We start from the raw sequence: 16,221 nt of genomic DNA on the forward strand, positions 1-16,221 counted from the left end.
GTCTTTAGACACACCAGAAGAAGGCGTCAGATCTCATTACGGGTGGCTGTGAGACACCACGTGGTTGCTGGGATTTGACCTCAGGACCATTGGAAGAGCAGTCAGCGCTCTTAACCTTTGAGCCATCTCTCCAGTCCCCATATCATAGGTTCTTTATCTTTCAGTCTGTATCTGGAGGGCACAATATTTCTGAAGGCTACGGGAAGCTATTCAGGGAGGGACAAAGACCATTTATCAGGAAAAATACTACACAGTATCTATTCCTCATGCCTACAGGCCTTGCTCTCCTAGCCTTTGTATCTGACCCAGGTACCCTGTACCTAATCGGGACATATGCAGACAGACTCCTGGAGCCCTGCTACCAGCCCCTGCACCCCTCCCCCACACCCCCAGCTCTGCACACTCTCCCCAGCCCCACACCCCCACCCCTGCCCCGGCCCAGCACCCCCCTTACCCCCGACCCCACACTCCCACTGTGGCATTTTACCTGAGAACAACAGTGAAGTGGTTTCCTTGGAGCTCTCCTAATTTCAGAGGAGTTTTCTGATAGCTGAAATTCCCGAGCTTCAAGTTCATGAGGCACTTATTGAGGTGGGCAAGTCTTTGTGCACTTATTCTTTAAAGAAAACAGGAGCAGAGGAAGGACCATGCATGAGTCCCGACAGAAGACAGGGCACACCAGGCTGTGACTGCAAGGAGGCTGCAGGAGGTAGCTAGCTGCAGTTTTCCTTCCCCCCCCCTGGATTATTCCTGTGCATAACAGTACTGGAGTGATGGGACTTTAACACCAAGGAGCACGCGTAAGAAAGAGTGGCGGTGTCTACTCTCCACGGGCAGGAGGTGGCAAAGTTGCTGATGCTTGCTGGCAGACAGCAATCCACATAACTGTACAGAATGTTCTCTAACACATAAGATTAGCCACAAATGGCCAGTAAGAAAAATACTGTAAACTCTGAACCACAACACAATCTCGGAAACACAAAAACACAAAGAAAGACACTTCATCGGTTCATCCCTGGAAACGCCGACTCCTGCATTTCCTCATCCCCTTAAAAGCAGTGAAGATGTGTAGAGCTGGACTCAGAGGCCCAGTACCCTGCTGTTTTATAGATACGTTTCCCATGCTGTTAAAACTGTCTCATTAGAAAGTCTTTTGCCTTCCTCGACAGGAAATCGATGCAGAAAAGCAAACGACACACTGAAGTCTGTTCTTTCTTTACTCCATAACCCTCCCCACTCAGAGCTGATGTTAACAGTTTTTTCTTCTTTGAAAGACTGAGTTTATTTTTATTTGTATGTGTGTGCACGCGTGTGTGCATTCGTGTGTGTGTGTGTGTGTGTGTGCGCGCGCGCATGTATACATATGAATAATTACAGGTACCTTCGGAGGTCAGCCGTTGGCTACCCCTAGAGCCAGAGTTACAGGAGGCCATAGCTGCCTAGTGTGGTGCTAGGGAACAAACTCAGGTCCACTAGAAGAGCAGCAGACACTCTTTACTGCTGAACTATGTCTGCAACCTCCTGGCCTGGATAGTTTTGAAATAAGATTAATATTAACCTAACAAATATATAAATAACAAAAGATGTTTATCTCAGAGGGTTTCATGTTCTTGATATATAAAAATTTTGAAAATGCTAAACTTTGTATTTTTATTTAAAAATATATATATAACTGAGGCTGAAGAGACCGCTCAGTGGTTGAGAGAACGTACTGTTGTCTTTTTTTTTTTGGGGGGGGGGGGGTTCGAGATAGGGTTTCTCTGTGTAGCCCTGGCTATCCTCGAACTCAGAAATCCTCCTGCCTCTGCCTCCCGAGTGCTGGGATTAAAGGCGCGCGCCACCACCGCCCGGCAAGAACTTGCTGTTCTTACAGAGGACCTGGGTTTGATTTCCAGCACCCACGCACAACTCCAGTTCCAGACCCGACTCCTCTGACACCCACAGGCACCACACCTGCGCACATGGTGAACACAGAGGCAAAACACGCACACACAGATCAACAGAACAGCAAAAGGCAAGGTCAAAAGCCTCTGTACGGGCTATAGGGAGGTCCTCCTGGACAGCCCCAGGTCAGCTGCGGTCGGAGTGAGATCCTGCCCAAGGACAGATACAGCACCCAAAACCTCAAAATACAATACACAGAGGAAGGTGTCAGCCACTGCTATCAGGCCCCACGCCAGTCTCCTGACATCACCACCCCAAAGGAATCCATCCGTATCTTGGATTAACCTGAATACAAATGGAATCCTTGGGTCCATCTAGGTTCTAAGAATCCAATTTTATTTATCAGTTGTCTTAAGATTCTCTAATTTGTATCACGGACTAATTGTTTCCAATTTTCAACTATTAGAAACAGTGCAACATAATACACCACGGTGCCTAAAAGCACATGTTAATTTTCCCATATCCATGGTTCCTCTGAAGATACAGCTACTCTGACAAGGGGGCGAGCCTGGCTTGGCTCTGTCAGTGGCTTCCAGTATAGGTATGTCTGCACGCACATGCGCACACTTAAGTTTCTGTATGAGGACACTTCTGTATGTTTTTGAACACAGGACTGTGGAAGCATTGGGGGTGTGGCTTCACCCCCACGCAGCTGATAATGGACCGGTCCAACAGGCCTCTCCAGTTCTAACACAAGGGGGAAATATTGCGGCCACTTTGCTCTACTCCTTGGCCAAAGTAAATACATTAAAAAAGAAAACAAAACTACGTCCATTTTAGAATTCACCTTCACAGGGCTGAAGAGTACTTGAGGGATCTCAGGCACCCACACCAGGCTCCTCACAAACACCTGCGACTCTAGCTCTAGGGGATGTGATGCCCTCTTCTGGCTGCTGAAGGTACCCCACACAGGGCACACACACACACAAATTAAACATAAAGCATGAAAAAATTTCCCCTGGGAGTGGAGAGATGGCCAACGGTTAAGAAGACTTGTTGCTCTTGCAGGAGATCCAGGTTTGATTCTCAGCACCCACACAGTGGCTCACAACCATCTGTACTTCAGTTCCAGAAGATGTGACCCCTCTTCTGACTTCCATGGGCACCAGGCATGCACAGGGTGCACATACGTAGAAGTTAGTAAACTGTTCACACACATACAAATAACACACATCTTTTTAAAAAATCATCTATATAATATCCAAGCTCCTGGAATTTATGTTATTTCAGTGCTAGGAATTGAGCTTAGGGCTTCATACATGCAAGGCAAACATTCTATCCTTAAACTCTCAGCTCTTCTGGAATTCTTAAGCAAAAAAGCCCTACTACTCCCTAAAGACACTCAGTGAACCACACCTCCAGAGCTTCCACAGTTCCATGCTCACAGACATAAATACAGAAACACACACACACATGCACACACACATTTGTATGTACATATATGTACCAGCCCGTTTGTTTCCTTGCTTGCTGTGTAAGGAAGCCAACTGACCAAGCCCCTCAGTGCTTCATCTCCCTTCTTACTTTTGGTCACTGTTGGGTATTCAGCCTTACTAAGCTTAAAAAAAAAAAAAAGTTGCTGCACTAATTAATAGAAAACGTAGGAAGATAGCCATCCAGGTCAGGAAATGGGTGAAACGGGAACACCCAGCCGGGCCTGCCACAAACCAGGGTGAGCCTGAGCAGGTATGTTCCAGGCCCTTGAATCAAGATGTGGAGGGAGGATGCTGAAAGCGACAGGGACCCACAAAAGCGGAGGATCAACAGAAACAGAGTGCGGACCAACTGATGGAGCTCTGTAGTCAGTAGATACCGCTGGCGAAAGGACAGGGTTTCAGAGCAGAAGCGGAGTAAACAAATACAATAAAAATATGCAAAAGCAAAAGGTGGGGGTCAAAAAGAGCCAAGTCATCTGCCTGGCTGCCCGTGACCTTGGAAGACTGCTTCCCAGGTGTGCCAGGACAGAGCCTCACGGCTGACTTTGTCTTGTCTTTTCTTTTCTTTCTTATTAAAGATTTATTTTATTTATTATATGTAGTAAGTACACTGTAGCTGTCTTCAGACACTCCAGAAGAGGGCGTCAGATCTCGTTACGGATGGTTGTGAGCCACCATGTGGTTGCTGGGATTTGAACTCAGGACCTTCAGAAGAGCAGTCGGGTGCTCTTACCCGCTGAGCCATCTCTCCAGCCCTTCTCTTTCCTTTTTAAGACAGGGTCTCACTATACATACAGCCTTGCTGGTCTGAAACTCACTACATAGACATAGACCAGCCTGCTTGCTGTTTTCAGCATGGACTCACAATGTGTGCAGTGTGTCTCCACCACCTGAGAAAGAAACCCCAGCCAGCCAGGCAGGCTGCATCGGCTCCACAGCCTCTGACCGTCCCCATAGCTCCTGTGATGGGCAAGGTGCTGTTTGTGTACACATTTCCCCATTGTGGACATTTCATGTAAATGGAAATCAATGATTTTTAAAAAATGTCTGACTTAGTGTATTTTTTTGTTGTTTTTAAATGTCAGGGTCATCCTGTGTAGCCCACGCTGTCTTCAAACTTGCGATTTTCCAGCTTCACTCTGTAGGATGGCAGAATTACTGGCCTGTGACAACATCCCCAACAATGTAACAATCTTAAGCTTATTACAATATAAGATATACTGGTATCTTACTTCTTTTAAAAGCTGAATAGCATCCTCTTCCCCAATACATAATGGACAGCTACCTCTGCGTGCAGCAAAGCCCAGAGCTGTATTTAGTTCTTAAAGGGAAAGGCACTCGTTGTTAACACTATTCACCAACTATGCGGAATGCGGAGCAAGCCCTTTTGGTTGTAAACTCACGTATGACAATCCTGTTTTTAAGTAGTAAGGGCCAACAAACCAGCCTGTCGCACAGAAAGAAGCCTTTAGAGAAACAGAGAGATACTGGCCCGAGCTCAGACAGGAGCAGGCAGGGAACGAAGCGAGTCTCTGAGTAAGTCAGATTGAGATTACGAAGTAGATCAGAGCTGCAAGAAGCTGGAAAGAGAAGTTGCTTATCCCAGGACTGATCAACCCGGCAATAATTAAAATCCCTGTGTGGCAGAATAGGTTTATCCTGTTCACCAGTTCTCACAGGAAAGGCCAATTCACCCACGACGTGGATCCCTCAAGCAAACTCAGGCTGCAGCCTGTCTCCTCGAGATAAGTGCAATGTGCTTTCAAGAGTCCAGCATTTAGATGTCGGCTGCAGCTCCTCCCAAAGTCAACAGGAAAATGCAAACAGGCTCCGTAAGGACAGACACACTGATCAGGCCTGACACCTGCTGGCTGAGGACGACAGCCCAGTGCCTCGGTTTAAAAATTAATATTATTTTTCAAGACAAGGTTTGTGTATCCTTGGCTGTATTGGAACATGCTCTGTGGACCAGGCTGGCCTTGAATTTATAGAGATCTGCCTGCCTCTGCCTCCCAGGTGCTGGGATTAAAGGCACCTTGTTTTTAAATTATTATGTTTTTAATCCCCAAATTAGCAACAACTCTCCTCTGCCCCCATTCCAAACAAAAGAGCATCTTCATGTGTACCCAGTAAATGTGATGGAGAGGGTTCCTATGACAACGTCCACTGCCTCAGGTCAAGGAAGAACAGGATGAGGGTACACAGCAGGGTGTACCCACCCCTACTCCTCCCTCCCTCAACCACCTCCTTTCCTTGCCTGCCCTTTCTTCTCTTCAATAGTCTGAATCCACTTTTACTGTTTCCCATCTTCCCCTCTTTAGTTTAGCATACAGTGACCAAGTTTCCTTATGCCATTTGTATACATGGGTGTCATTTCATGCCTTCTACCCTGCTCCCTGCCCAACTCTTGCTGAGATTCCAAACCTTCTTAAAGTCATCTCCATCTCTCCATTTTTGCCACTCATATGCCTACATTCTCTTTTTTCTTCTGTCTTTCCTCGTGAGATGTCTTTCTCCCCTCCCATGACAACCCCCCCACACACATACAGAAACAACTTAAAACTGCGTATAGCAAGGGGAGAGGTGGTATTTGTCTGAGTCTCGGGGATTTTGCTTATCTAATGCTCTTCTGCAGCATCTATTTATACCATCTTCCCATCTGTATGTCTGCTACATGTGAAAGCTCTTACTCACCGTTTCCTAGGTGAACATTAAAGGATACATGATACTTAATAAGTGAGAGAAAGGCATTCTTTTGGTTCTATCACAAATGGCTTTTTAAATTACTCAAAAGCAAACAAACAAACAAACAAACAGACAAGCAAACCATGCTTGATAGATTTGGAAACAGAGAGAGACTCAGGATGAAAAAACTACGGTAGAAAATACAAAAAAAGCAGACGCTGTGCCACCGGGCTGGCTCGGCAGACACAGGCATCGGCTGCCATTTCTGAGTCCAATCCAAAGGAGGCACAGGTCGAGGAAGAACAGGACGAGGGGACACAGCAGGGTGTACCCACCCCCCACCCTCCCTCGCTCCCTCAACCACCTCCTTTCCTTGCCTGCTTTGTGGATTTCTTCCAGTGGTCCTTGACCTCCACAAATGTGCCCCTTTCTGTTCATACATACGTATATATGCACACATAGCAAATAAATACGTCTACAAAATTTTAAAAGGCAGAGAGACCATACAAAGCTGAAAGCGGTTACGTTTGTTAAAGCAGAGCTGAGGCTGTGCACTGTCAGCCTGGGCGGGCGCCGGGGCAGGCACTGAGGCAGGCAGGCACTGGGGGCAGGCACTGGGGCGGGAGCCCCACTTACTTGAGAACAGCAATTTCCTGGACAGTGATTGCCCTTTTGTCTTTGGTCCCCATATAGGAGAATATGTTTGGTTTTACCCTGATGAGACAGAAACACAGCAATGTAAAGTCACATATCATAACCAAAGCACATTTCTAATAACTTAAGTCTCAAAATACACACACTACTTAAGGAGAAACTTTACTGAGGAAAATACAAAGGAGAATGTGCAAATTAAAGCAGCCACAAGCTGCCCTCTCGCCGGGTTTGATTCAGAGCCTCTGTGGCTATCAGAGGTACTCAGACTGGGCTAAATCAGGAAAAATACCCAAGTCCCACTCTTCCTTCATCAGAAACAATTTGTTACGTTACATAAAACGATGACAGTAAGGGGGTCATATTCTAGAGGTATAATGTAGCATTCTGAACACTTTATAGCTTCAGTTTTCAAGATGTTATAGTAATGTGATTTTTACATTAAATATAATCTATAACTCAACATTTAAATTTACAGTAATGTGGTCTTTACCTTAAATATAATTTATAACTCGACATTTAAAAGTGCTAAGACAGGGGGCTGGTGAGATGGCTCAGTGGGTAAGAGCACCCGACTGCTCTTCCGAAGGTCCCGAGTTCAAATCCCAGCAACCATATGGTGGCTCATAACCATCCGTAACAAGATCTGACGCCCTCTTCTGGAGTGTCTGAAGACAGCTACAGTGTACTTACATATAATANCTCATAACCATCCGTAACAAGATCTGACGCCCTCTTCTGGAGTGTCTGAAGACAGCTACAGTGTACTTACATATAATAAATAAAATAAATCTTTAAAAAAAGAAATAATAAAAAAAAAGTGCTAAGACAGGGGTGTGGACAGTTCGGATATGAAGATACACAAAGTCCCTCAGAAGCGTATGCTGAAGTCCCCGCTGTGTGCCCAGGGGAACTAGTTCTGCCTGGCTACATCCCAAGAGGGCCGCCTATTCTCTAAGACTCGAGGCTCTGGAGAGAAGCCACAGGCTCTTTTTGCAAGAAAAGTGAAATGTTATTTAATTAGGTACAGTTATCAGGCTGACCCCTTAGAACCCTAGACGCCCACCACCTCCTATTACAGCATCTGGAAACAAGGCCCTTACAGAGATGGCCAGGTTACAATGTGGCTTCTAGGGTAGACTCTACATAGGGTTCCAGGACAGACATGGCTAGTGACCCTGTCTAAACAAACAAACATAAACAAAAACAAAAGAAAGAAAGAAAAAATAAAAGGAAAAACCCCTATCTGCTCTGATCTTGAAGTCTGTAACTCTGTGTCTTTGGGAGAACTATGAATGACGTCTGCTATTTAAGTCCCAGTATTTTGTGATGGTTGTTCTGGAAAACAAATGCCCTGGACAGCCACCATTAAACAGAGTTACATCTCCACAGAATACAAATCTGTTGTGGTGTCTGCAGATAGTTCTTTTCTTTCTTTAAAAAAAAAAAAAAAAAAGTTAGTTTCGCTGGGCATAGTATACTCCTTTAATTCCAGCATTTGAGAAGCAGAGGCAGGCATATCTATGAGAGTTCGAGGCCAGTCTCCTCTACATAGGAGGTTCAAGACAGCCAGGACTGTCACACAGAGAAACCCTGTCTTGAAAAACAAGAAAAACAAAACAAAACAAACCTCTGAGTGTTTGAGTGTTGAAATGTGCTTTGGTTATGGTAAGTGACTTCATGTGTGTGTACTACAAGCACACCTGGTGCCTATGGAGACCAGAGGGTAGGATCCCTTGGGACTGGAGTTATAGATGGTCACAGTCTTTGATGTGGGTGCTGGGAATTAATCTGGGTCCTACGAAAACGCAGCCAATGGTCTTAACTGCTAAGCTATCTCTTCATCTCTACTGAAAATACAAACACACAAAAATTTCTGGCACCTCACCTACCTTCAAAACCTAACATCTCCACTATATTTTCATTCCTTTGAGCAAATATCATTTTCCCCTGGCTGTACTGGTAACTCTTCATTGTATGTGAATCACTTACTTCCAGAACTTTCATCCTGAATTACTAGCACGGGGATTAAAAAGTTTATTGCCTTATTTCCCGGGACATTACCATAAGAATCCCGGTTGTCATTTGCTGATCGCTGATCCCCGTGTTCACACAGAAAGACACGACCCCCCTTCCCTCACTGATCTGTGGGAACAGGGAGACACTGACCGCAGGAACTTGGATAGGACATTGATGGCATCCATGGTGTCTTTGTTTTCCTTGTAGAGAACAAAGTGGCAGTAACTTCCCCGGGATTTTGGCCAAGAATGTTTTCTTGGATCTTAAAAACAAACAAACAAACAAACTTAAATGTCATATATACCATAAAAACTCTCTATGACTTGGGATAGCCTGATTGTTACAATCGTTCTTTTAACTGAACATTTCAATCATGCTACAATGCAAGATTTAAATTTAAACTACTCAGTAAAAAAGTCAGGATTCTGAGAAAACTAAGCTACAGCTACAATTTGCGACACTGCAAACATTCTCGCGTCCTGCACAACAGAGGTAGGCTGTTTAACGAGGACTATATTTAGTTTCAACGGCACAAAACTCCACAAAAGAAGAATTATCATAAAGGATTTTGCACAATCAACTAAAAAGAATCCTTTGTTTTGAAAAAAATTTCCTTTGTCCTTAAATACGTCTTTTCACACAAACTTAGAAATCGTTTATCTTCAGAGGCAAAAGATATTCCTGGAGCCGAAGAACTGGACATATGGTTTTGCCAAGCAAAAAGCCCTCTTGGTAGCAGGTTAGTGACTTCATTACAAAGTAAAGAACCATCAATCAGTGGGGACAGAAAAGCACCACAGTATGGATAGATGCTGAGAAAATCAATTTCCTTCTTGATGATTGTTGAGAGTCATGTACATTCTGTACAGTCATGCATAGAAAAAGATTACAAGGACCTCTTCAGCTCTTAGAGTGAATTTCTCACCATTTCCATAGGGTTTTGTGAGTGGAAATATCTTTTTTCACTTTTTCGTCTGGCTCACTACCCTTAAGGCAAGTTCTCTGCACTCAGCCCTTATGACAACGCTGGCACTTTACCTGTCTACAGGAAACACCAAGCGCTCTTACCTGCCGCAGCTCTGACCTCTGTCCGAAGGCACAGCATAAAGAGCACAAGAAAGCAATGTTTAATTTATAATAAATACCGTCAGCGTGCTTTAGAGAGGGGCATGCACATGATCGCATGGTGACAGGAGACTGAAGACTTCCACAGCACCTAAGAGTTCCGTGCTAGTCAATAGCCATTCAGACTTGAACAGTGGAATGCTCTAGAGGCAAACACTGAACAACTAGGAAACCCCCTCTAGGCACAGCCTTCCTGTCTCAGTCTCTTCATAATGGATCTGATCCCATCCTCCAAGCTGTCCTTTCTGCAGCCATGGCATACAGCAAATCCTTAAGTCTACATACTGAATGACTTTTTCTACAGACTATTTTTCCCTGTAAATACAGTAAGTGATGTCTGTCATGCTGTGTGTAATGAGAATCTGCTGTTTGGCTTCATGCTGCTGTTTTATAAGTTTCTTGCACTGAAATGTAAAAAAATCTTTAAAATTTGGACACTGGGATTATTAGGTTTTTGTTTTTTTGTTTTTTTGAGACAGGGTTTCTGTGTGTAGCCCTGGCTGTCTTGGAACTCACTCTGTAGACCAGGCTGGCCTCAAACTCAGAAATCTGCCTGCCTCTGCCTCCCGAGTACTGGGATTAAAGGTATGCACCACCACTGCCCGGCAGATTATTAGTTTTCTATATTCACCAATTTATAGAAGACTTAAGAAATGATGTATGTATGAGACATGTCCAGTGAATGCAAGGTTCTGTCCTTGCTTTACCATCATATATGTCTATAATAAAAAGCTAAAAAACCAAGAACAGTGCAAGCTGAAGTGTGACCCTTTTGCACACAGATGAGCACAATGACAAGAAACAATGCAGGAGCGAGACTACAAACCCAAATGTCTCCTCCCTTGACAGGACAGCAGTGAGTGTTGCTGACAAGTGTGCATCTCCTATTCGCTGATCCAAGCACAGACCATGAATTCAATGGTCTCTGCAACTAACAAATGCAGATATTCATTTTCTAGGAATACTCAATATATAAAAGAGTGAACATTTGCACTGGGAATATTCTGAATAATTAGCAATTCTATCTTTTGGACTCCACAAAAACTCTAGCCCCTGGGAATACTAATCAATGTACACCTAACCTCACAATGTGAATGAGGTTACAGCGCTTTTCATAGTTTTGAAGCATTCTAATTTATAATACATTTGCAAAGAATTCTAAGGCTGGAGACATGCTTCCTATTCCCACGAAGCTGGTACTATCTTAGGAAGCTATGACACCACAGTCCAGACCTACACAAACAGTTAACAAGGGAAATGGCAAATCCTGCCAAGAGGTCCTTCGAATAAGGAAGGCAGGTGGCCTGGAGAGGGTGACACCATGGGGCAGCAGGGAGAGCCTTCTTTCTGCTCACTCAAGGTCATCTCCATAGAAGCACCCACACCAGCCTTCTGCTTCTCAGTAGTCTGCGGCGCCTGCTGCCTTCATGTCTGCGCCTGCTCCTTTCTCCATCCCTCGCATGTGATACACTCATGGCTCCTTATCTTCAAAGACGAGCTTATGTCTTCTTACTAGGTTTCTCCCCCTTCCTCTTTGCTTTACCGCTTTATTTAAAAAGCACTGTCTGTATGCTGCCCTCTGCCTCAGCCTACTGTGTAAGCTCTTTTCCAGTCTCATCCGCAGCTAAGCAAACAGGCAGCAGCAGTTTCCTGTGCTGCTCAGAGATGGGCACAGTTCCGAGCCACTCTAGCAGCACATCTGGAGCCTGTTCCACTGTGGTTCTGGGGTTCTTTTCCTACAGCCAGTCTTGGGGAGATTCTTTGTGTCTATGCCTCTTCCTCCGTAGTAGTAGAAGGCCTGGGTCCAGAGACCCTGACTGGGAACCATTTATTTTAGAAAGTTCAAAGAATTAGAAAATTCAAAGAAAGTTCAAAGAATATCAATCATACAAGTTTCCCCTCCCTGAAGGCAGTAGCCCTTTTGGACTATGTAGTTCAGGTTAGCCATGAACTCATGGTTCCTTTGTCTCTTGAAAGCTGAGATGATATAAGTATGCTACCGAGGCCAGCTCCAGATTTCTTTTTTAAATTTGTGGTTAAAAACAAGTTCTTCCGGGCATGGTGGCGCACACCTTTAATCCCAGCACTCGGGAGGCAGAGGCAGGCGGATTTCTGAGTTCGAGGCCAGCCTGGTCTACAAAGTGAGTTCCAGGACAGCCAGGGCTATACAGAGAAACCCTGTCTCGAAAACAAACAAACAAACAAAAAACCAACAAGTTCTTGGGGCTGGAGAGATGGCTCAGCAGTTAAGAGCACCGACTGCTCTTCCAGAGGTCCTGAGTTCAAATCCCAGCAACCACATGATGGCTCACAACCATCTGAATGGGATCTGATGCCCTCTTCTGGTGTGTCTGAAGAAAGCAACAGTGTACTCACATACATCAAATAAATAAATAAATCTTTAAAAAAAAAAAGATATAGCTTCCTTTCCTTAAAAAACAAAACAAAACAAACAAACAAACAAAAAAAACCAAGTTATTATATGTGCTGCCGAAGCAAGCACCAAAACAAGTTATTAAAAGCAGTGGGATGCATATAATTCCAAAATATCAATCTATTACTTGGTTGTATAATGTTATAATAATTTTATAACATTTACCATGCTTGAATAAGTAAAGCAAGGTATCTTTTTTTTTGGACTAGATTAATGGCTGGTTATTTCTGATACTGGGCACTGTGATTCAGAAGTTAACATGTGCATGTTTTAGAACGCCCAATTCTATTTGAGGGAAGTTTAATATTATTAATCTTGGTGGTTAGTGGAGGCAGTGCACACCTTTCATCTCACCACTAGAGAGGCAGGTGGCTCTCTTGAGTTTGGGGCCAGCCTGGTCTACAGAGAAAGTTCCAAGACAGTGAGAGATACACAAAGAAACCCTGTCTCAAAAACTAAAAAACATTAAAAAATAAAAAATATTATACATCTAAGTTGGGTGTCATGGTGGACAACTACAATCCCAGCACTTGAGAGGCACAAGTGGGGTTGGAAAGATCAGGAATTCAAGATCACTACATAGTGAGTTTGAGGTCAACCTGAGCTCATGACAACAAAAAGGAGTGCTGTAAATTTGCTAAGTATCAAATAACCCAAAGATTATACCAGAGCTTGGCAGAAGATGAGCTCCAAAAAAAGAAAGCTTTAAAGGCTGCTACATCCAAATGTGAAAGGGCCCAGAAGCACGGTGTGCCTGCCACTGGCACTGGGCTCTGTTCTCAGGGCATCATGGATGGTGTCTCCAGACACTTGCTCTCTCTGATTCCTTGGGGTCTTCACTCTCAACCCGGGACAGAACAGCAGGAGAAAAGATGACTGCAGCCTCCCCAGTGACCATCTCAGCCTTTGTGAGGAGGTGGAAGAAACTGCAGAGGACAGATTTAGCCCACCCTTGTCTAAATGCCCTCAAGCCCAAGAGGTTCAGAAATCTGGGTAAATGCTGGTCCAATATGCTTCTTTGAAAAGTAAAATATTCTGTTACTCAAATGGGGAGGGGTGCTTTATGTCACATCGTCATGACTGCACCAGCAGAGTAAGACCTTGCCTGTCCTCTCTGCAGAGTGGTGCTGACCAACTGCAGCCTCCCTGAATGTATCCATGAGAGAATTAAGACCCAGTGTCCACAGTTGTATGTGGATGAGCCACCCTTTGTCCTCTCCATCGGGAAGTGACACCATGCCCTTGGGAGAACTCGGTCGCTGAAATCACCTCCCTTGCAGTGAGTCCTTTGCAAGCTTGTCTGACAGGAATGCTGCAACAGGCAGCTCCTCCCGCCTTAGCCTCCTGCGACCGATCAGCGCGTGACACCATGCCTAGCTTCCTCTTGCTTTTTGTTTATCTGTTTACTTGTTTGTTTGTTTTGGCACCAACTGAGAAGTAGCCTCAGATCTCCACCTTTCCCTTCCAGCCACTCAAAGCGTCTCACTTCCAGCTGACTGTTTCCAGGGAGTCAGCCAGTCTTTCTCTTCAGTCCTTTCACTTCACCAGAAGCATCATTACAAACAACGGAGTCTTCTATACAGTATCTCTTAAATGCATTTAGGGGATACTGACCAAGCCCTAGTGGGCTCAAGTCTCATATGACACCATCCTATGGGTTCCCTGCAGCACACCTACTTTGAAATAACAGACTACTGACAGGAGAACTTGAGACATGCAACACAGACACAGACATCTTATGTACTGATTTGATGGGGGAAAAAAAAAAAAAAACCAAAAAACCAAGAAATATCTAACTTTTCTTATGGTTATAAATAAATGGAAAGTCTCCTGGCTGTGGAGAACATAAGCTAACATAAACACCAAGTGACTGCTGGTGAGATGGCTCAGCAGGTAAGAGCACCCGACTGCTCTTCCAAAGGTGCAGAGTTCAAATCCCAGCAACCACATGGTGGCTCACCACCATCTGTAACAAGATCTGACTCCCTCTTCTGGAGTGTCTGAAGACAGCTACAGTGTACTTACATATAATAAGTAAATAAATAAATCTTAAAAAAACAAACAAACAAAAAAAAACAAAAAAAACCCAAGTGACTGACAGTATGTTTACATTGACTGAACAATAAATAATGAGAGATGGACTCAGGTGAGCGGCTAACTCCTTAAAAATGCCATGTTTTCTGTCTTTGAGTGAATATATCCATGTCTTGCAAGCACAGCAGGGAACACGGCCCTAGGAGGTGAAGTGAACTCTTATGAAAGGTTCCTTCTCCTTTCAGAGCAAGCACACAATGAGCAATAACCCCTCCACTTCTTCTTGAATTGGTCCTCCATCCACTCCTCTTCAGGGACAGGGCTCAGGCACCACCGTCCTTCCTGTGTCTTCACTCACACAGGAAGCTGAATGCCCACCAGCAGACAGACTTCAGGCCTACTCTACACCTGAAATGACTACTGACAACCCTCCCCCACCCGCCAGGAGTGACATGACCCCATAGGTCCCTCTCCATAAGATGGCAAGTCAGCCCATGGACATGAAGAGGCAAGGCAAAGGAGCAGGGTAGGACACAGCAGCCAATGTCGCACTTACTTGCCAAAGCCTTTTTGCCAGCTGCATGGTAGGCGACGATGTATTTGCGCCCCTCTCTATCCTCTGTTTTTGTCTCTAGTCCTGGGAAGAGAGATTTAATGGCTTGATGGATGACTGTTCGTTTCTCTTTGCTGTCCTCAATGACCTATTGAAAGCGGAAGAGGCATCACTCTAACAGGATTAAACAGGAAAGTAACGGAGAGTCGGGGAAGACACAATTCCAAAGACAACAAGAATGCTTGCCTAGTGTTTCAGAAAACATTTTTGAGCTGCCTGCTATTTCGGATCCTGAGGGATGCGGACAGACAAGCCTCTGGGATGTGAGGAAGTTAATCCCTCTGCTACAACTGCCTCCTACTCAACTTTATTCTATACTAAATTAATTTTATGGGGGAAATTCTAACACAATAAAGAAAATCAACACAAAATGTAGACTTGGGCTGGAGAGATGGCTCAGGGATTAAGAGCACTGACTGTTCTTCTAGAGGGCATGAGTTCAATTCCCAGCAACCACATAGTGGCTCACAACCATCTGTAATGGATCTGATGCCCTCTTCTGGTGTCAGTGACAATGTGCTCATATACATAAAATAAACAAATAATTTTTTTTTTTAGATTTATTTATTTATTAATTATATGTAAGTACACTGTAGCTGTCTTCAGACACTCCAGAAAAGGGAGTCAGATCTTGTTACGGATGGTTATGAGCCACCATGTGGTTGCTGGGATTTGAACTTGGGACCTTTGGAATAACAGTCGGGTGCTCTTACCCACTGAGCCATCTCACCAGCCCCCAAATAATTCTTTAAAAAGAAAAAAAAAATGCAGACTTACCATTTAAACAACTTTTTTTTGTCAGCTTTTGACCTTTCTCATTTAGAAACAGATTTTAGCTCTACCCAATATTATAAAAGGCTGAATATGCCATATTTTAAAGAGAAAAAGATTTCCCAAAATGCATAGATGCTAACTGTACTCACTGCATAGATATTTTAGAATTAATTTATTCTCTTACAAATACTGATGGCAAGAGGCACCAGACACACACACTTTCTTCTGATGGCCACGTGTGTACATATGCACACACTATGAGTTTTTGAAATCTATAAAAGAATGCGTTCACTGGGCCACTTCAAGGTCCCTTGCCTCTGACTGCTAGAAAAATGACAAGTGCTGATTAGGAATCGTCTACCTTGATCTCACAGCTTTAACTGAATTGTTGCAACCTGAAAACTGAAACCATCAACCCAGAGGTTACAGCTGATTGGTACCTTAGCCAAACCCAAAATGACACAGAAAAGAATCTGCAGCGTAGCCTGGCGTGGTGGTACACGCCT

General features: G+C 44.3%; 1 protein-coding gene across 2 annotated transcripts in view; it reads right to left on the reverse strand.

Annotated features, from left to right (window-relative positions):
* Positions 1-16,221, reverse strand: part of Pus7 (pseudouridine synthase 7) — a 41,892-nt gene that overhangs the window by 11,186 nt on the left and 14,485 nt on the right. Inside the window, exons 5-9 of one of the 2 annotated variants that reach the window (XM_021190730.2) lie at positions 14,885-15,029; positions 9,804-9,821; positions 8,886-8,997; positions 6,702-6,779; positions 488-616 (exon numbers count right to left, since the gene is read on the reverse strand). In XM_021190730.2, coding sequence (XP_021046389.1) covers positions 488-616; positions 6,702-6,779; positions 8,886-8,997; positions 9,804-9,821; positions 14,885-15,029 — 482 coding nt within the window. The remainder of the gene's footprint in view (positions 1-487; positions 617-6,701; positions 6,780-8,885; positions 8,998-9,803; positions 9,822-14,884; positions 15,030-16,221) is intronic. The other variant, XM_021190731.2, reaches the window with a different exon arrangement.

This window comes from Mus pahari, chromosome 2, assembly GCF_900095145.1.
Source record: "Mus pahari chromosome 2, PAHARI_EIJ_v1.1, whole genome shotgun sequence".
Taxonomy (NCBI): domain Eukaryota; kingdom Metazoa; phylum Chordata; class Mammalia; order Rodentia; family Muridae; genus Mus; species Mus pahari.